The sequence below is a fragment of the Lontra canadensis genome, unplaced genomic scaffold, assembly GCF_010015895.1.
Source record: "Lontra canadensis isolate GAN:19392208 unplaced genomic scaffold, GSC_riverotter_1.0 scaffold186, whole genome shotgun sequence".
NCBI classification, from domain to species: domain Eukaryota; kingdom Metazoa; phylum Chordata; class Mammalia; order Carnivora; family Mustelidae; genus Lontra; species Lontra canadensis.
Genome location: NW_022631180.1, coordinates 151167 through 172847, shown reverse-complemented (window position 1 = coordinate 172847; position 21681 = coordinate 151167). Strand labels below are relative to the sequence as shown.

At 45.4% G+C, this 21681-nt stretch overlaps 1 protein-coding gene across 1 annotated transcript; it reads left to right on the top strand.

Moving 5' to 3' along the window:
• Positions 1-152: 152 nt before the first annotated feature.
• Positions 153-18270, top strand: PPP1R10 (protein phosphatase 1 regulatory subunit 10). The gene is given in 22 exon segments (XM_032847316.1): positions 153-262; positions 484-1006; positions 7163-7280; positions 7922-8008; positions 8165-8300; positions 8818-8869; positions 11824-11901; positions 12041-12214; positions 12428-12533; positions 12642-12754; positions 13561-13661; positions 13913-14060; positions 14138-14296; positions 14391-14637; positions 14808-14871; positions 15003-15197; positions 15351-15426; positions 15668-15781; positions 15937-16043; positions 16045-16528; positions 16577-16741; positions 17016-18270. Coding segments are annotated over 20 exon segments (2823 nt in total). The 5' UTR covers positions 153-262; positions 484-1006; positions 7163-7173; the 3' UTR covers positions 17126-18270.
• Positions 18271-21681: the final 3411 nt, after the last annotated feature.

The window sequence follows — 21681 nt, the reverse complement described above, 5'->3', positions numbered from 1 at the left end:
CTCTCCAGTCACGCGCTCGTAAGCGGAGGGGCCAGGAAGGAGGCGGAAGAAGGAACGGGCGGGGAAGGGGCTGAGCGAAGGTGAAGGAAGGATAGCCAATCAGCTAGCGAGTTGTCTTTCGGGTTGGCCAATGAGTTCACGCCTCGCGCACAATGTCTCGCGACAAGGGCGTTTCACTAGCATGTTTGGGCGCGTTGGGCGGCGTCCGGGTATAAAAGACTCAGCCCGAGCAGGCAGCCGCCATTCTGGGGTTCGTTTAGAGGTAAGTTTGGGTGTTTTGTCGGTCGGTGGGTAAAGTTTTGTTGAGATCGTTGTATTGGGGAGGGAGTTAGGTTTGAGTTCTGTTAAGGATCGTGGTTTATAGAAGGCGGCTGTGTCCGGGATGGGAAATCGGGGTGTTTGGAGACAACAGATACGGTACTTGGGTGTTTGAAGCAACCCGTATTGATTATATCTTTCTCCCTTGTGTTCCTTCTATCCCAGGTTTGAATTTTCTCGGAGAAAGACAGGCCGGCCACGAGGAAAAAAAGAAGCCGCAGCACCACCTAAGCCCTTGAAAGGATCCTGAGAGAGGGGGGAAAGGGAAAACAGCAGCCACCAGCCCAACCACTTGTGTCTTCTACCCCTTCCCACCTATCTTGCCCACCCCACCAGCCCACGCTGCATGGGACTTGAAATCTGTGGCCGAAGGACCGTCACCACATAACTTCAAAAATAATCAACCACCCACCCTTCCCAAACCCACCCAAATTCACTCATCCAGCGTTTACTTTTTTGAATCCACTCAGAACTTTTTTTCTACGATCCCCCCTCCCTAAATGGAGTTGGGTGGGGGGAAAATGAATACTGAGTTGGCCTTCATTTTTTTAAGAGACTTTTTGATCCAATGAGGCCCCCCAAATAATCGAGTTTTGGGTCCTGGTTGGTTGGTTTTATTTTTTTTCTCCAAAATTTTAACCCCCTCCCCCCTGAGCCCGAGGTGCTGACGTCGCAAAAAAATTGGATAGTAAGTGTCGAATTTTCCAAAACCAGCCTTGCAACAAGAAATCAACGTTTCCCGTTGTGAAACCAAAAATAATGAGAGGAAGAAATGAGCCAATAGAACAAAGTAGAGAACTGGAGAAGGACCAAGCCGGTCACTTAATCTCCATTAAAAAAGGGCCTTTGGTCTAAACAGTCTTGTTCTCTCTCCCCTACCACCTACCTTCCTGCCCTGCTGCAGGAAAGGAAAGGGTGGAGGGAGGGCCAGCAAGTGAGGAATTTGATGGTTAACCCTTGGTAATCCAGCCAATTTCCAGACTGCCAAAGCCATAAGTGTTGCTTTTTATAAGGAGGAATGGTTAACTTCCTCTTGTTAGCAGTCTTCAAAAGGGTTAATGAGCTCACATACAAAAGATGGTGGATCTTGTGGCCCAGAAGTCCCACTTCTTTGTGTGTGAGACAAGCAGGGCGCCTTTCAATTTGCCAGATTAATAAGCAATCTGTACATAAAGATTGCAGGGTAAGGAGATGGGCAGAGAAGTAATAGCTGGCTGTGACTTTTTAAATTGTTAAATCCTCTCAATTTTAATGTAATTTGCTTGGGGTATATTTGTGTGGTTAAAATAGGTGGCAATCTAGGAATAAAGATTGCAAGACACTTAATTCAGTACAAAATATAATCTTAGTGCCAGTACATACAAGATAATGGGGAGGTAAAGAATGTTTTGTAATTGTTGCAGGTTGCATAGGTTATTTAAAAGCAAAAATGATTAACATTTTAACTTGATAACGTTTTGGTGGGTGGGAATACAGTCTAATAGGGGGTGTAAAGGTTGGGAAATGTGCAATTCAGGAGTATAATTTTTAAAAGCCATTTAGTGCAATTGAATGCTAGCTTTCTAAAAGATTTGTGTCGTTAAAAGGAATTTTTTTCTTCCCTGCTTCAATATGGCGGCTTTTCCTTGTCCTTTTGTCTTCCAAGCGGCGTTGCAGGTTGTGTCTTGGCCCATTTTTCTCCTGTCCTCCCACCTCAACCCTATTTGTTGAGAGGGGTCCAAGTCCTCCCCCCTTTCCCTTTATAGGGAGGATGGGGGTGGTCGACGGTAGCAGGTTGAATCTCAATTGGAAATTCAGTTCTTCCCCACAGAAAATTGTTCTTGTAAATATTTTAATTGGTTTTATTTTCACAACTTTCTTAACCAAATTAGGTCAAAGACCACTCAGGATGGGTGCTGGTTTGGGGTATTTTACTAAAAAGGGGTGTTTTCTGGTGTAACTAGCTCCCGGCAGCGCCGGGATAGCTTTTTAAAGTTTTCCTCTTCTCCATTACAAAATGGCGTCGTCCCTGCTTCTTTGTTGTTTTTTCTCCCCCTTTTGCCACCCAGAGCTTAGGGCCGCCCTAGAAACTTGGTCAAGGGGGAGGAGCAGCACGGAAAGGTGATGTAATCAGCTTTCTTCTCTCCACCCTCTTGAAACTCCACCCCTGAGCAGATGCTCTCTGGACTCCCTGTGCACGCTGCTGCTAGACAGGAAAAGACATTTACTTAAGAATATCTTTTATAATCTTGAAAAAGCTTGTAAGAATTAGGTCTTGAAGTTGTCCATCTCCCGGGCAGCTCTAGTTTTTATATTTAACGATCAGAGCCTGTTGCTTTTATTTTCACCTTCCTTCACTCATCACAACTGCTTGGAGGTTTAACCCCGCTTAAGTTGCCAGGGGTGGAAAACCAGTCAAACCAACAATACTTTAAGACTGGGAGCCTTCTGGTGGTGTGTGTGAGAGCTGTGTGTATGTAGATCTTGTGTGGTGGGAAGATAGTGGGGAAAGGAGGACTTGTGAAAGTGACTTGAATAGACAAATGGGGCCTAATGACGCTGAATTGTGCCATTTCTGCTCAGGAACCAGTCCTTGGGCCTGCATTTGGTCACTTTGTATAATGAGACGGGGGGAGGGTGGGTACTTCAAGACTTCTTTTAAATCACCCTTATTCCCACCTCTGGGTTTAGGGATAAACTCTTTGTGTTCAGTGCTGTATCACGTTCTCCAGTTGTGTAGCTCCTGTACTTTGGTACTAGGATGAGAAGTGAATAGGAAAGGAGGCGGCAGTTGTAAACTCAAGGCAGGGGGATGCGAGCTACGGTGTCTGGTAAGCAAAATCTTTCTGGTATTACATTTCACAACCTTCATTTCTTTTTTCCAAAGAGCCACCTTTTTTGAATTTCTTTTTTCTTCCCTTTAGAAAGAAATTCCTTAAAAACCATTAATGGCAGAAAAACGTCGTCTTCATTTTTCAACTTGACAGTGCTTTCGCAATGGGTGCATGTTCACAGCCATGCCCTATCTGAGGGTGGTATTGGGTGTCCTGTCCCTTCTCTATCTTCCTCTAACTTTTTCAAAGTCCAATCTTTGTCAAATTCTCCATATACTTCTCATTTTTTAAATTCCTGATTTGAAGCGTGGAGGTTCTAGGCAGAATTGGGAAGCCATTTTGTATAGCTGTCCTGTGGTAACTTGGTTAGACTCTCAGGGCTAATTTTCTGCTGGGTACAGATTCTCAATTTAGTACTTAAAACTTCTGGGTTGGGTGGGAGGGACTCTTCCACATGTCTATTGACCACAAGTTTTTTTTTTTATCTTTTTAAGCAGTTTGCCATGTGTCTCTGCAGCATACCTTCCTTGGGAGCTGAATATTCCACCCATTGGGGTTCCTGATCTCTAGTGAACAGGGGATTTTTAAAGAAGATCTTCCTTAACATGGGAGATGGGGCAACAAGTTCTTCTAGGGAAACCACATCCATCCAGAGAACCTCGGAGAACTTGATCCTTGTAGTTTGTGGCCAGTTATATTCTGGAAGCCTTTGCTTGGGTTGGGTGATTTTACATCCTCACTGAAAAGCAAATAAGATTTTGGGGAGATCACTGTACCAGGTTTTCAATATAAGTTTGAGGGATAGGGGCTTACTACTTAGGAGAGGTAAGACCTTGTGCATTACTTGAGAGACCTAATTTCAGTCCACTGAGTCTATTAGGACATAACCTCAAAACACCAAGAAAAGGGGAATTTCAGGGTTCAGATACAAAGCATTTTCATTTTCTGAAGTGCTAAGACTTCTAAATTAAGGTAAATTCAGACTCCTTCCTCTTGTTATAAGAGGGTTATGATTGTTTTTAAAAGGGCTTTGATTTGCATAGGGATTTTGTGCTGAACCAATTCTTTTTTTTTTTTTTTTTTTTTTTTGGTGATGGCTATGGGATAACTTTAGCCAAGCTAGGTATTTTTCACCCTGTTAATTGAATAACTCTCAAGTAAAAGTCATTTTGGAGGCAGGAGTTGGTGTCACTTAAGAATTTCTACGTTTCTCTCTGGTAAGAAAGGTAGAAAATTCCCCAGAGCCTTGTGTTGTCAGTCAGTCGTGCTCATCTCTGCCTGCAAAATCCATAAGAAGGAATGCACAGCTTAGGACGAGGTGGAGATAAGGCTGGGGTTCTTCCCCTCTCCCTGCCCCTTTTGTATGTTCTATCTTCAAGGAAATTAAAAGCAAACATCATGCCCTAGATTATTTTTGTTTCCAGAAAGCTTCCTTAAGCATTCGTTCCAGGTTCCAGAAAGGACTAGGAAATTACACTTGGTTACCGTCCCTCCTTCCCTGGTCAGCTCTGCGTTTTCCGATGTAGGCCTGTGCCAGGAATTTAGGCTCTTCATTCCTTTCCAGTTGAGTGCCTTGTAGCTTCTTTCAAAATATACTGACTTTGAAGTAAGGAAATTTGGTTGTAATAACACTTGGTATAGTCCTTAGTTTAAAATGAGTTAAAACTAATTTGCCTGTAGGAAAGCCATGAGAAAACCCATTTACATTTTGTCACGATTGGTACTTGTGAGACGAAACTTAGTTCTGTTAATTGTATTTCCAAAATACAAATAATAGAATAATACTAGTGGGAAATGAATATTTAACATTTCTGCTTTGTCTTCTAGCTTCCCATGACTATTCTTGCTTGTTGTGAATGGGGAAAAAGTTGTCCCTGGGTCCCATTCCCAGCAGAAGGCACTGGGCAGAATTTAGCTTTGTACTTGTTGGTCTCTTTCTGGGTATCGTTATTCTTTCTTCTCTCCCACCCTCTTATGTGAAGAGGAACATTTGAGTTCAGGTGACACTTCTTTTGAGTTTCTGAAGGAGGTAGGGGTAATACTCTTGTTGGCCCAGCTTGTACTTGGATGTGCAAAAGTAGTTCTCCAAGGTGATGTATATTGGGTTTGAATCAGTTGGGTCAGCAGTATTTGTCCTGGTTGGAGGGGGGGGTTCCTGGTTTGAATTGATGTTAATTTAATTGAAGTCTTTTTATCAAATTGTGTATATTGTGGTTGCTGTTATGTATTACTTTGGATTCACTCACTGCTTTTCCAGTTTCCAATAGATGGGAAATCTGTTTTATCCCTTTGTTGTATCTATGTATGTATCTCTTGCTATAGTGTCCATATACCACTCTATGGTGTATTACTACATGGAAGAATGCCTTTCTCCCTGTGTCTGTGTCTGTAAGAATCACCACATTTCAGTGGATTTGGCCCATGGGCTTCTAATCTTACCCATTATTCTACTTCAGTGTTTTTCTTCTGACCTCAGGTTCTACCTGTCCTTGTGGAGGTTCCAGAGCAACAGCACACTTAATCCAGATTTGCTCACCTCAGCATTTTTTTTTTTTTTTTTAAACCTCATCTTTCTGTCTGTATTCAGCCCACAGGTTATGGTCTCAAGAACCAGTCTCTTCCCTGCTTCTGCTGCTGCTTCGCTAGGTTGTTAGGACCTGTCTGTTTAGAAATTTATTGGTCTTTTTGTTGGGAGGACTAAAAGGTTGAGATTGTTATGCTTGTTTTTCTTTTTAGAACAAATTTTTGTTATAAGAAATTTGTTCTCTTTTCTGCACAAAAATCTGCACAAAACACAGTTTGTAAAACACGGATATTCCCACCTTTCTGCTGGGATTATGTCTGTTACCTGTACTATAAGTAGGAGGCAAGAAATTGTTTTCTTCTTGATTCCTTTCTATCCAGCCTTAACCTTACATTCGAAACGCAGATAGTACCGAGGTGGCTTTCTTTTTCGGTTCTGAGAATCCCATGTTTAGAGCCATAAAAATCACAGAACTACATTGATTCTAAATTACCTTGGGTTTTGGCCTAGAAATTGCTTCACACTTTATCCTATAACAGCAGTTTAGCTTTTAATGAGCTCTTTTTCTAATCTGGTCTAAAGTAGCTATTTAAAATTTACTGGCATTTTCCCAGCTTCTAGTTTTATTCCATTCTTTTTGGCTCTCTGGTTTCTAATTTCAGGCCTTTCTTTTGGGGATCTTGGATGGTGGTGTGATTTTGAAGGGGAGTAATGAGATTTGCATCTTTGCTTTTGAAATCACAAACCAGTCTTAACTTTAAAACAATAAAATTTGTGTAGTATTTGGCTAATGAGTGACAGTTCTGTTCAAGGCTTAGGAGTGCCTGCTTGATTTCCTTTATATCCATTTGTCTCCATTTCTGGGAGCTACCCACAACTCTCTTGAGGGAAAGATTATGTTTTCAAGTTTTTATCACTCACCAACTGATCGTCACTTCAACTGATTGTCTCCTGGTGCAAGCAGAGCATACTCTACTGCTGGAGGTCATTGTGATTCTTAATAGGTAAAAAGGAACTGATTAATCTTAGAAGATATTTAGCCCAAGTGTCTGAAATTGTACCAGTTCTTAACAAGCTTATGTTTTTTTCCCCCACAAGCCAGATTTAGCAGCAGCTAAGAAGAAATAAGACCTAACAATAAGCAAGAATACCTTGGAATGTTGAGTGTTTTGTTATGGAAACTTGACTCAGTCCTAGTACAATTTAGTGAAGTTCAGCTATCTAGGAAGGATGTAACCAGGAAGGAGAAAGGTGTGCTGCCTAGTCCTCCAGTCTTAATTGTCTTCCCATTCAGTCCTCTCCATGCTTAACTTATCAGGGATTTTTTCCTCTGTGGTAATGATGTTTTGATTTTCTCTTACCTGGAAAATGGTGAGTGTAGTTGAATATAGATTGAATAATTAGTCACAAATTTTTATCAACTCTACAAATGGAATTTATTAGAGGGTATAGTGGGACTGTCCTTGCCACCCATTTATTCTGTGGGTTTATTTTGTCCTTGTTTTAGAAACCTCGATCATGGGTTCGGGTCCCATAGATCCCAAAGAGCTGCTCAAGGGCCTGGATAGCTTCCTTAACCGAGATGGGGAAGTTAAGAGTGTGGATGGGATTTCCAAGATCTTCAGGTGAGTCTGCCTGTTTTTGGAGTCATTGTGAGTAGAGGATATTTTATGTTGAAATACAGCTGTAAATAGGACTGACCGTTTTTGGAGGGGGAGAGAGTGTCAGTGAAGTAAGATCGGTATCCAATAATTTTAGACTACGTGATAGAAAAAGGTGATCCCTTGGTTCCTCACCATAATGGAATCTGGGTTTGGATGTTCACAGTCTCGAAGTCATGCTTTGGAAGGAAGGGAGCAGAAGAGCCAGGTGACAGAATTTTTGGTTCTGTTCTGGGTCACATTCCATATACCCAGACTGCCATTTTCCTTCAGGGATTCTCCAGTTTCCCAGGGGAAGGCAAAAGACCAAGCCAGTCCTGAACAGACTATGAATGGATGGCTGTTAGTGCTAGCATTCTTAACTGGGAAGCAGAATCAAGTATGTCCTGTGGGTTAGAAAAGCAGTGATGTTCACCTCCCCAGATCAGAGACCTCGGTGTCCCTTCAGTTGTCTTCCATCCCATCCCCTAGAGGCTTGTGTGACTTTCCTGCTCTGTGGCAAAGTCCCAGTCATAGGGATTTTTAGGCACTCCCACAGATCAGAGATGCTTCTGTTGAAAGAAGAGGCTCTTGCTCCATTTCTAACCTTAATATCTCTCCTACAGCCTGATGAAGGAAGCACGAAAGATGGTGAGTCGATGCACTTACTTGAACATTCTCCTGCAGACCCAGTCACCAGAAATATTGGTCAAGTAAGTGGGGATCTGGGTGTCTGGGCTGGGAAGATGTACATAGAAGGTGGGAGAGGGTGCAGGGGGTTCCTAGGTCATTGATGGGGGAGTAGGAGTGTGGGATGTGTCACTCCAAAACCTGGAAAGGGCATTACAGATTCTCCTACCTGCCTGCAGGTTTATTGATGTTGGTGGCTACAAGCTTCTTAACAATTGGCTGACCTATTCAAAGACAACGAACAACATTCCCCTCTTACAGCAAATTCTACTGACCCTGCAGCACCTCCCGCTCACTGTGGACCATCTCAAGCAGGTACCTTAAGTCTCTACAACACTAGTGCTTCCTTTTTGCTTTAGCCTGGTAGATAAAATACATGGGTCTGATGTGGCAGTCTTGGGCCTGTGCAGGAGAGTGGTAGAAAAAATAGGAGTTTAGGATCAGAAGACTTGGTTTATGTCCATTAATAGGTTTGTGGTTGGGGTAGTTCAGGTATTTGAGCCTCAGTTTTCTTGTCTTTCATTGGGAATGAATGCCCCTACTTACATTGGTTGTTTTAAGAATTAGGTTTGTATGCCTACAAAGGTTTTATAAATGGTAAAGTACAAGAGTAGTGGTGGTCGCAGTTAGGGACTGTTAAGAAATTGTGGGCAGGGCGCCCAACTGGCTCAGTTGGTCTTGGGGTTGTGGGTTTGAGCTCCTGCTTGGGTGTAGAGAGGACTTTAAAAATAAAATCTCACAAAAAAGAAATTGTGCGTGAGTTTGTGCAGTTCTTCGCTCCAAGAGGACTCATTTTCCTCCTTGTATTTAACTTTGTCCCCATCTCTCACAGAACAACACAGCCAAACTGGTGAAACAGCTGAGCAAGTCAAGTGAGGATGAAGGTAGGGGCCAGCCCTTCCTCATGACTGCCTCTTAGTTCTTTTCTTTTCTTTTCTTTTCTCTTTTTTAAGATTTTATTTATTTATTTGACATAGAGCGAGATCACAAGTAGGCAGAGAAAGAGGGGGAAGCAGGCTCCCCACCGAGCAGAGAGCCCGATGCAGGGCTCCATCCCAGGACCCTGAGATCATGACCCGAGCTGAAGGCAGAGGCTTAACCCACTGAGCCACCCAGGCGCCCCACTCTTTGTTACTGTTGTGTCTTACTCCTATCCTTGAACTGTCCTTTCACTCCTTGCTACCTCACTATACTTTTCTCTTTCTTTTAAAAATTGAGACTCTCTAACCTTTCTCCCTTTCCTGTTCTGAATTCTGAATGGGATTTGTCCATTTCTCTACTACTGAATGTAAGACGAGACCCCATACTTAAAAACTGATGCTTACTATCTCTTGGTGTAAAATGTATATACTTAAACTTTGGAGAAGATAATGTCATCCTAGAGAGTGTTGTCATCATTTCCTTTTATTTTTCTTAATAAATATAGCATATTCTGGGACCTTCAGTGTGTAATAGACATATAGTACTACCAATAAACACCTTCCTTTAGGACATGGGCAGAAAGAATCCTGACTGCTGGAGTAGATCATAGCTTTGTTAGCACCAGAGTCTTTCTTTTTCTTAAGACAAAGGGTATTGGAGCCCTTGGCAAGGATCATACGGTTCTGGCATAAAGACAGGGCCTGGATCCAGAAAAGGCTTCACGGACTTTTCTTTAGTGAAGAAAAGGGTTTATACCCAGTGTACAAACCACTAGCACAAAACACTAGTATCCCACAAGTGAACAGTATTCTAGCAGAGCTAATCCCTGATCAGAATATAGGCTTATTCTTTTGTCTAAAGGGAATGGTGTGCCAGGGCCTTTTGGAAAGAGGCTTTGGCAGTTTGGTATAGAAGGAGCATGTAGGGTGCCTGGGTGGCTCAGTGGGTTAAGCCACTGCCTTCGGCTCAGGTCATGATCTCGGGGTCCTGGGGTCAAGTCCCACATCAGGCTCTCTGCTCAGCGGGGTGCCTGTTTCCCTCTCTCTGCCTGCCTCTCTGCCTACTTGTGATCTCTCTCTCTGTCAAATAAATAAATAAAATCTTAAAAAAAAAAAAAAAAGCATGTAGGCCTGGGGAAGCCTATCTGAAGTTCTTTAGCTATAGAAGAAAACACTGGGAACGTTTACCAAGATAAGGGGTTTAACAGTGTTTAAGTGAAAAATGTTCTCTAGCTTTCCATTCTTTTTTATTCTTGGTTTTAGGTTTTTTAAAATACTGACCACTTCTGTTTTTGTGACATAACAGAGTATATTGAATAATAATTCATAATGTAACACATACTGTAGAATTTCCTTTTAAATCATTGCTCATCTCTTATTTTTTCATTTTCAGGTATAGTGTTCCTTGTTTTCCCGTTATCTCAGTTGTGTTGCCACCTTTGAATACAGCTTTAATTGTTCTGTTACTTCCTTTGAATACTGAAATTTGTACATTCCTTATGGACCTTAAAGTCTCACTAGACCATAGTATCAGTTGGTCCAAAAAGGTTTAGGATATCCCTGTTTTGGGGATTCACTGGAGTTCATGTTGCCTTAAATATAGAAATTGCTAGTTGTATATTTGAAAAGTTAGGGTTTATGGGGCGCCTGGGTGGCTCAGTGGGTTAAAGCCTCTGCTTTCAGCTCAGGTCATGATCCCAGGGTCCTGGGATCGAGCCCCATATCGGGCTCTCTGCTCCGCGGAGAGCCTGCTTCTTCCGCTCTCTCCCTGCCTGCCTCTCTTGCCTACTTGTAACCTCTGTCTGTCAAACAAATAAATAAAATCTTAAAAAAAAAAAAAAAGTTAGGGTTTAATGTTTTCAACAATCTCATTATCAAATAAGTTTATATGTGGAAATGTTGGCAAGAGGCTGGTGCTGTAGGTAAGAGCTGTTCTTTGCCAAGTACAAAAGGCAAGAGCTGTAGGGGTTTTTGTGTTTTTTTCCTGTATGTTTGGAAACCCATTTTTGTCCTCTAAATTCTCTGTCCATGTTTTTTCTCTAAATAAACAATGCCTTCCCCGTCCCTAAAGTGGTCTTTTTTAAGCTCTTCGCCTTTGCTACATTTAATTGATTTTTTTTAAAGCCATTAATCACTAGTAGCATTCTAGGAAAAAAGGTGGCTTAGGAAATCTTTTCTAAGATGGATCTAAATCTGTTCCTTGAAACTTTGTTTGCCTTTAGGTAGGACAACATAGAGTAATACTGTTCATAGCTTTTCAGATACTTGAACCCTGCCTGTTTCTTGATTTTAGTTTCTGTTCTTTTAAATGGTTAGCAGAAGAGCATCGGCACTGGCTTCATTCTGGTGCTTTCTAGATTTCTGACTCTGGTCTTTATGCTGCTGTGTGTCTGTGAAAGAGGAATAAAAATCTTCAAGTTATAACAGCCACATGAGATACATGTAAAACAACTGATGTAGTTTTTTATAATGTACCTTGTATGTAATTAATTTGTCATCTTCCCCTCCAATCCCCCACTGGATTGGAATAGAAGACTACCATGTGATTCATTGTTCCTTTTTTTTTTTTTTTTAAGATTTTATTTATTTATTTGACAGAGAGATCACAAATGGTCAGAGAGGGGGAAGCAGGCTCCCTGCTGAGCAGAGAGCCCGATGCAGGGCTCGATCCCAGAACCTAGGATCAGGACCTGAGCTGGAGGCAGAGGTTTTAACCCACTGAGCCACCCAGGAGCCCCTCATTGTTCCATTTTGAGGAGTTTGGTTTTTGAGCCTATCTCATGTTGTTGTTAAAATTCTATGTTACTTTTTCTGTTATACAGATTTTCATAGTATATCTTTAAACATCCCTGTTTTCTGTTATTGGAAGAAAATATTTTTAGCTACTTAGGCATTTCCCCTTATACTCTCACCTGCAGAGCTCCGGAAATTGGCTTCAGTCCTTGTCAGTGACTGGATGGCTGTCATCCGCTCCCAGAGCAGTACCCAGCCTGCTGGTAAGCTCCTTAGTCTTTTATCCCTCGTATTTCTTTCTTTCCCACTGGGACATGGCCTTCAGTGCCTTTAGCCTGCTTCACCTCTTAATAGTGTTTCTCTTCAAGTAAAATCCTTTAATGCTTTGTATTTTCATAACAGAGAAAGATAAGAAGAAACGTAAAGAAGAGGGGAAGAGTCGAACCACCCCTCCTGAGCGACCCTTGACTGAGGTGAAGGCTGAGACCCGGGCCGAGGAGGCCCCGGAGAAGAAGAAAGAGAAGCCCAAGTCTCTCCGAACCACGGCACCAAGTCACGCCAAATTCCGTTCCACTGGTAGGGCTGTTGGCTGGTCTTGGGAAGGTCTGTGGGCAGATGTACACCTAGGACTTTGTAGTGGATTAGCGGATTTATGATAGGGCACACATATGGAAGAAGGAGCATTAGTGGGTGAGGCATGGGTTGGATGAAGATTTAGGGTTGGACCAGGGAGGAAGAGTTAAGAGAGTGGGAGGGAGTTCAACCCCAACAGCATGTTTCTTCCCACAGGGCTAGAGCTTGAGACTCCATCTTTGGTGCCTGTGAAGAAGAACGCCAGTGCAGTGGTGGTTTCTGACAAGTACAACCTTAAACCCATTCCCCTCAAGCGTCAGAGGTATGGACCACATCCTGAGTTTCTGCATGGGTTAGGTCTGTGGATATGAGGGAGAAGAAGGGGCAAGTCAGAGTGAGTCAGAGATGTTGACAGTTCCTCTTCTGACAGCACCACAGTTGCTCCAGGAGATGCTGCACCCCCTGCAGAGAAGAAATATAAGCCACTGAACACCACACCGAATGCCACCAAAGAGATCAAAGTGAAGATCATCCCACCACAGCGTGAGTCTAAAGAAGAAGAATGCACTTTGGGAGCAAACTCTTAATGAGAATGAATGTTGAGGGATGGGTGGGGGATGGATTTCTTGGTGACTTAATTTTTTTTTTTTTTTTTTAAAGATTTTATTTATTTGTTAGAGAGAGAGTGTGGGAGCACAGGCAGACAGAGTGGCAGGCAGAGGCAGAGGGAGAAGCAGGCTCCCTGCCGAGCAAGGAGCCTGATGTGGGACTCGATCCCAGAACCCTGGGATCATGACCTGAGCCGAAGGCAGCTGTTTAACCAACTGAGCCACCCAGGCATCCCGGTGACTTAATTTTTGCACCTCTGGAGGTCCCCTTTCATAGGATTACTTAAAAGTAATTTTAGAGATGAGTCTTAGAGGTGTGCTATTCAGTGACTGATAGGGATACCCCCAGTTTTGGGATATTCTGTCTTGTCCATGTGGGCTGCCTTCTTCAGTTACCTGAACTCTAATTCATACTCAAAGGGTCGGTTGCTTGCCTTTAAAATTTTTAAAAGAAAGGGCGCCTGGCTGGCGCAAGTGGAGGAGCATGCAACTCTTTTTATCTCCAGGTTGGGAGGTCAAGTCTCACGCTGGTTGTAGGGATTACTTAAAAACAAAATAAAAAATAGAATAACAAGAATTTCTTATGTGAATCCAGCATATACTTCCTGGTTACCTTGAACTTACTATGTCCTCAGTCGTGGCAGGGTCTCCATTGGCCCATTTCCTGCCCAGACTTTGTCTATAGGAATAGGATTGTGAAAGAGGTCTGATGATTCCATTTTATGCTTTTTCCTCTTGTAGCCATGGAGGGCCTGGGCTTTCTGGATGCACTCAATTCAGCCCCTGTTCCAGGCATCAAAATTAAGAAGAAGAAGAAGGTGCTGTCACCTACAGCTGCCAAGGTATGAGCCCTAGGCCGTAGGTGTGAGTGACAGGGTATCAAAAGTAAAGTAGAAGGAAGGGCTCAGCACCTGGCAGTGGTTGGGGAGGACAACAAGATGTGGACTGTGGTGGAGGTGGTGCAGGGTCAGTAGTATGACAAAATCTTCCTTTATAGGAACTCATGGGGGATCCTGTCTAAGACCCCGGACTAATTGCTTTACCTTAACCTTGTTTCACATCAGCTCATGAACTTCTTTTTCTTTCACAATAGCCAAGCCCATTTGAAGGGAAAACGAGCACAGAACCAAGCACAGCCAAACCTTCTTCCCCAGAACCAGCACCTCCTTGTGAGGCTATGGACACAGACCGCCCAGGCACCCCAGTTCCCGCTGTTGAAGTCCCAGAGCTCATGGATACAGGTGAGTCTAGAAATTGGTTCAGGTCTGGGGGTTTTTTAAAAGGACAGACTTTGGTCTGAAACCTCTCCTGCTTACAGCCTCTTTGGAGCCGGGAGCACTGGATGCAAAGCCAGTGGAGAGTCCTGGAGATCCTAGCCAGCTGACCCGGAAAGGCAGGAAGAGGAAAACTGTGACGTGGCCTGAGGAGGGCAAACTGAGAGAATATTTCTATTTTGAACTGGATGAAACTGAACGAGGTGAGCGGTCAAGATTTTTGTGTAGTAAGTGGGCATGGGGAGTTTAAAAAGGACTGGGTCGTGTTTACTTTTTTTTTTTCCTCCTTGCCAATAGTAAATGTGAATAAGATCAAGGACTTTGGTGAGGCTGCTAAGCGAGAGATACTGTCAGACCGACATGCATTTGAGACGGCCCGGCGTCTGAGCCATGACAACATGGAGGAGAAGGTGCCGTGGGTGTGCCCGCGGCCCCTGGTTCTTCCCTCACCGCTTGTCACCCCTGGAAGCAACAGCCAGGAGCGATACATCCAGGCTGAGCGGGAGAAAGGAATCCTTCAGGAGCTCTTCTTGAACAAGGAAAGGTGAGCAAAAGAGTGGGGGCATGAACCATGGTCTTGTTAAATACTTGGGACTCCTGAGGGGAACATTCTCTGGAGTAATTTAGAGGTGGGTGGGGGCTAGGAGGGAATGTGAAGGGTTGAATAAATAATTTGTCACTTTTTTTCCCCGTCACCTTTGGTGTTCCTGATAGTCCTCATGAACCTGATCCTGAGCCCTATGAACCTGTACCCCCGAAGCTCATCCCCCTAGATGAGGTGAGCACATGCTATGTGGTGATGGAGGGTGTGATCGATTTTAATGTGTCTTTCGACAATTCATTTCCATTTCCAATGGAATGTGTCTTCATTCTTTCAAAGTTAGTCCTGATTATTCTCCTGTTTTGCAGGAATGTTCCATGGATGAGACCTCATATATTGAGACTCTGGAGCCTGGTGGAGCTGGTGGCTCACCTGATGGGGCAGGTGGCTCCAAGTTGCCCCCTGTCCTGGCCAATCTCATGGGAAGCATGGGTGCTGGGAAGAGCCCCCAGGGTCCTGGAGGAGGAGGCATCAATGTCCAAGAGATCCTCACCTCCATCATGGTATGAGCCCACCTTCCTCTTTTCCAGTTTCTCTGGAATCTCTCTTTTTACCCCAGTATTCGTCTTCTCACTTGGTTCCTCATCTGGCTCTTTTCTCTGCAGTTGTTACCCTTGCACTCTGTTGACCTTTTCTTTATTCATCTTACCTTACAGGGTAGCCCAAATAGTCATCCCTCAGAGGAACTGCTAAAGCAACCAGACTATTCAGACAAGATCAAGCAGATGCTCGGTAATCACCAGGGCCAGTCCTGGAGCCTGGGGGAGGAAGCCTACTGCAGAGTTGAGGGCGAGCAGGGAGCAGGGTTTACAGACAGTGGTGAGCAGGGGTATTACTGCTGGTGGGGAGGGCAAGACTGGGCAGAGCATTGCTTTGCCAAGTTGGTCTGAGAGGGCCAGAAAGGCACACCTAATTAGGAAGTCATGCCACTCTTCTAGCATCCTCTTGTTCTACTTTTTTTCTTTTTTAATAGTGCCACATGGACTATTAGGCCCTGGTCCAATAGCCAATGGTTTTCCACCAGGAGGCCCTGGGGGCCCCAAGGCCATGCAGCACTTCCCCCCTGGGCCTGGGGGACCTATGCCAGGTAGGTGATAGTGAGAGGTTGGAATGGGTTTACTTGCTTAATTTTGGCCTGGTAATAATGTAGGTTTGACCCAAAGATGGGAGGTGGTTTAGGGTGGGAGAGGACCTCCCTGAGTGTAACACATAGCTGATACTGTCTTTTTTTTTCCTTAACAGGTCCTCATGGAGGCCCTGGTGGGCCAGTGGGCCCACGTCTCTTGGGTCCCCCACCCCCTCCACGAGGGGGTGATCCCTTCTGGGATGGCCCAGGTGACCCCATGCGGGGGGGGCCCAATGCGGGGGGGCCCGGGACCAGGTCCTGGACCATACCATAGAGGCCGCGGTGGCCGAGGAGGAAATGAACCTCCTCCTCCTCCTCCTCCCTTCCGGGGGGCCAGAGGAGGTCGCTCTGGAGGAGGACCCCCAAATGGACGAGGGGGCCCTGGTGGGGGCATGGTTGGAGGTAGTGGGCATCGTCCACATGAAGGTCCTGGTGGGGGCATGAGCAGCAGCAGTGGACATCGTCCTCATGAAGGCCCTGGCAGTGGCATGGGTGGTGGGCATCGCCCCCACGAAGGCCCTGGCGGTAGCATGGGTGGAGGTGGGGGGCATCGTCCCCATGAAGGTCCTGGTGGTGGCATGGGCAGTGGCACCGGCCATCGTCCTCATGAAGGCCCTGGCAGTGGCATGGGTGGCGGCAGTGGACATCGCCCCCACGAAGGCCCTGGTGGAGGAATGGGTGCTGGAAGTGGACATCGCCCCCATGAAGGCCCTGGTGGGAGCATGGGTGGAAGTGGTGGACATCGCCCCCATGAAGGTCCTGGACATGGTGGGCCCCATGGCCACCGGCCTCATGATGTCCCTGGTCACCGAGGCCATGACCATCGAGGGCCACCACCTCATGAGCACCGTAGCCATGATGGCCCTGGCCATGGAGGAGGGGGCCACCGAGGGCATGATGGAGGCCACAGCCATGGAGGAGGTGAGAATGGTTCCTGCTCACTACGTGGCTTTTGATGTCCCATGCAAGTTTTGGGGGAGCATCACTACGCTCGGTATGCTAGGCCAGACATGAAATCACCCTATTTTCTGTATGTCTGGTTGTTGTTACCTTTTGGCCTTCCCTCAAATCCATAAGATTCCACGTCTCCCTGAAAGATTGTTTTCGGGATGCTATGGACAGGGTGGGGATGGGGCTGCGAGGGTGGCCTTGACCTCTTAGCCATGTTCTAACGATTCCACCATCATTCCCACAGACATGTCCAACCGCCCTGTTTGCCGACATTTCATGATGAAGGGCAACTGCCGCTATGAGAACAACTGTGCCTTCTACCACCCGGGTGTCAATGGGCCCCCCCTGCCCTAGGGACCACCTCCTCTGCCCCACCCACACACACCCCTGTGGACTACAGCCTTGCTCCTTCTACCCTCTTATGGCTTCTGTGAGGCCCACATTCCCCTGTCCCCAGCTGATGAGGAGCCGGCCCCCTCAGTTCCCACCTGCTTGGGTTTCTGGGGGTTTTCTGATCACTGGTGCGCATTGATGTACATATTTTCCTCCAGTCTGGGGAGGAGAGAGACTGGATACATTCTGTACCCTGGACTGCTGAAGAGAAGACCCAGTTGGCTTCACTTTTTGAGGAGATTTGCCCTATGACCCCAAACCCCTTTCCAGTATTACCCTTTATGCCTGAGAACCTAAAGCTGGTTATCCTGGAGAACACCTCTACTCTCCTATTGTGGGTCCTCCACATGCACACAGAACTGACACGGGATCAGCTGCACTTATGAAATCATCCCAGCCAAGTTCATTCTTCTCATGGGGTGGGGAGATGGTAAAAGGGGTATTATATACCCCACTGCACTGAGAGGGCTCAATCAGGCTGGATTTGAGTTCTGGAATACATCATCCCCACTTCCACCTTGACACAGGCTTTCCATTGAGTCCTTTCTCCAGTAAGACTTTGCAACCTTCTGTGAACACCCAAGTCTGCATCATGGGTCTGCTAGGTTCATTGATGGGTCAATTCACCTCTGCATCCAGTGGAAGTTGTAGCTGGCATAGGCCAGGCTGGTGGTGTTGGCCCACCCTTGCCTGTAGCTATTCTGGAAACTAACACTTCAGTGAGACCAGCTTTTCATCAACTTGCCGGGCACTCTGGGCCTGTCAGTCACACTACATGCACTGCCTTCAGGAGTTGGCGTACTCTGCCCCCACCTGGAACTTTGTCGGTGTGAAGCCTCTGGCTCCCTTGCCCTGTCAGCCACCTCTGAGTCCCACCAGGTGCCTTCCTGGGTGGGTGCCGCAAAGCTGACGCACCTTTCCCCAGCCCTCTCCTTCCCAGGTCTCGGCATCAGTTGTTTTCTATGAAAACAGTGGATTGGTTGGCTTCTGTGCAGGGTCTTGGGTTAGAGCCACGATGGATTTGAGGGATGAGTATTTTTTTTCTTTTGGTTTTGTATATTTTGTACATTAATAATAAACAGTGGAAAGAGAAGCAGCTTATTTAACCCCTAGTGTTTGGGCTCTTTGTTTAAAAAAAAAAAACACTGCTCTCTTAAGTACGTTAGTACAAACCTCTGTGGATTCAGTCCCTTTGAGGAGCTAAAATTGGTTCTGCTCTGAAGTCAGTGTGGGTATTGAGTGAAATACTGGTGAATTTTTTAAGATTTTATTTGATAGAGATCACAAGGAGGCAGAGCGGCAAAGAGGGAGAGAGGAGGAAGCAGGCTCCCCGCTGAGCAAAGAGCCCGATGCAGGGCTCGGTCCCAGGACCCTGAGATTATGACGTGAGCTGAAGGCAGAGGCTTTAACCCACTGAGCCACCCAGGCGCCCCTGAAAGAATATTTTGAACATAGGGATGCCTGGGTGGCTCAGTGGGTTAGGGCCTCTGCCTTCGGCTTGGGTCGTGGTCCCGGAGTCCTGGGATGGAGCCCTGCGTCAGGCTCCGCTCGGTGGGGAGCCTGCATCCTCCTCTCTGCCTACTTGTGATCTGTCAAATGAATAAATAAAATCTTAAAAAAAAATTTTTTTTGAACATAAAAGACCACAGGTACAAAGTAAATCCCATGGGTCAACATTCTTTGAGCAAGCCTTGGGACCTAGGCAAACAGCTTTTCACATTGCTGGATCTGCTGTCGATCTACGTGGATGTTCACTTCACCTCTAGTTGAACCTACCATCCCTATGGATTTGACTAGGGAAGGAGTAAAGTGTGGGTGGGTGGAAGCAGCAGGGAGAGTGGAAGGAGGAAAACTCCCAAGAGCAGTTTCTGGGAGAAGGAAAAACTGGTGGCTCCTTTTAAGAGCAGTTTCAGTGGATAAAGCAGCAGAACAGCTGCTCTTCCTCCCAAAATTGGCTCTGCAAAGCAGATGTCAGTAGGCCTACCACCTGGTGATGTTGAATTTTTTTTTTTTTTTAAGGATTTTATTTATTTATTTGACAAAGATCACAAGTAGGCAGAGAGGCAGGCAGAGAGAGAGGAGGAAGCAAGCTCCCCGCTGAGCAGAGAGCCCGATGCAGGGCTCGATCCCAGGACACTGGGATCATGACCTGAGCCGAAGGCAGAGGATTAACCCACTGAGCCACCCAGGCGCCCCTGGTGATGTTGAATTCTTAAGGACAGGTATTGAGGGTTTTGTTGATGGAGTAAGGTCTTGGAGACAGGTTTTGGAGATCAGAACATAAAGGGATAGGATTAACTTCAAATAGGAATTTCTGCTATTCTTGAAAATAGAAATTAGAATAGTGCATTTTTGGGAAGATGGGGCTCTAGGGGCATGGATTAAGAAGAGTGGTCTTCAGGGGCACTTGGCTAGCTCAGAGTTTTGAGCCCCATGTTGGGTGTAGAGATTAGGGAAAAAAAAATTACAAACAGCTCATTTTGGGGCACCTGGCAGGTTTGGTAGAGCATGTGAGACTCCTGATCTCAGGGTCAGGAGTTGGAGCCCTATGTTGGGCCTACTTAAAAATATTTAGGGTGCCTGGGTGGCTTAGTTGGTTAAGCAACTGTCTTTGGCTCAGATCATGATCCTGGAGTCCTAGGATTGAGTCCTGCATTGGGCTCCCAGCTCCACAGGGAGTCTGCTCCTCCCTTCTGACCTCCCCTCTCGTGCTTTTTCACACTCTCCCAAATAAATAAAATCTTTAAAAAATTTAAAAAAAAGAAGTTTTCAACCTAACATCAGAATCATCTGAGGGGCTTCTTAAAAGACATGAGGAATGGCGTCCAGCAAATTTTCTGATTCAGTAGTTGGGATATATCCTGAGATTCTGCATTTCTAAGAAGTTCCCACGTGTTGCTGCTGCTGATCTGGAAAACACTCAAAACACATTGCCCTAGAACCCAAGTTTCTTGGCTGCTCTTTCCAGGAGTGGCCACAGGAGGGCCATAACCTCCTAAATTTCACAGGCCTCATTTACATTTAGCAAGGCCAATGGAGCTATTTTTATTTTCCCTTTGCCCAGCCCACCCAGACTATGCTCAGTCTGCCTATAGCAGCTCTGTGCACTTAGAACCTGAGAAGAGCCCCTAACATATGGGCCAAACTAAGAGGTAAAGTATGAATGAAGTAGTGGCTGGCTCTGTCAGTGTGACTCTGGAGCTTGGGGTTGTGAGCTGGAGCCCCACAATAGGGGTAGAGATTACTTAAAGTTTAAGAAAAGTTTTTTAAAAATAGGTAGTACCCAGTTCAAGGAGAAAAAATGAACAAACATGTCACGACCTAGTGGGTCATTTTCTGACTTGTGTTTCTATCTCTGGCATCAGGCCACAAGAAGCTTTAAAGACAACTCAAAAGTTTTTTCTATTTTAATTTAAAAATGAGTTCAGCTATTTTTCTTTCAAATTCTCCATGAAAACCCAAAGTAACCTGTTAGAGACTTTTTTTTTTTTTTTGGACAAGGCTGATCATCCTACGTTTCAGCCACTGACCCATTTCCACACCTTCACCAAGTCCCCATAGGCATTTCTCTCCATTTCAGCTGGTCTGTTCTGCTCCCATCCTCCTTGCCCCCCAAATACCCTTTCTGCTGTAAACATTCTGTCAGTCCCTCCCCAGACACACCAGTTCCATCTCCAATTCTGGATCACCACTGTTCTAGTTTTCACATTCCTACTCTTGGGCAATAAACCTAATGTTGCAAAAATATGAAATCCTACCATCTTGGCTCAGTACAAATTGCTAGTACCAACTCAACACTTACTGCTGCTTGGCAATTCCTAAATCTTGACTGGTACCAAAACTGAGTGAGCCCTATCAATGTAAGCACCACTTCCCCTTCACCTGAAAATACCTGAGTCTACATTATCTTTCTTAGAGAAGAGTAGCCCTTTTCCAAGGCCCAACCCTTCTCTCATCTCCTGTGTCCTCCACCCAGCAAACAGAACAACTCTGTAAAAATGAAAACAGATCAGTTGCTCTTCAAACTGTATCCCCTCCCCATCAAGGCTTAGAGGCCCAGAGTGCCCTGGCCCCTACTTAAGTTCGAGCCACATATCTTGGCTATGTCAAGCTCTTCCCAGGTTCAGGGGCTCTGCACACTGTGGTTTCTTCCCTAGGGCTCTTCTTTCCCCACTCACTCAGTTCCTTCACCACCTTCAAGGCTTGGCTTTAGTATTACTCCCTGAGACATCTTCCTTATTCACGTGATTTAAAGATGACCCCCTACTTTCCTAGCACCATGTTTCCTTTGGCATGCTCTAAAGGCACCATACTTCCTATCTGCACTAACAGACTCCCAGGTGATGCTCATGCTGCTAGCCTGGGACACTTTGAAAGCCACTATCCTAGAACAGCTAGTTCAAGTGTCTCTGTTGTTGCATTTAGTACTGGCCGCACAATGGCAATTTCAGACACTCACAGGCCTCCTTTGAGTGCTGTATGGCTACAGGACTCTCTACTAGTTTTCACTTTTCCAG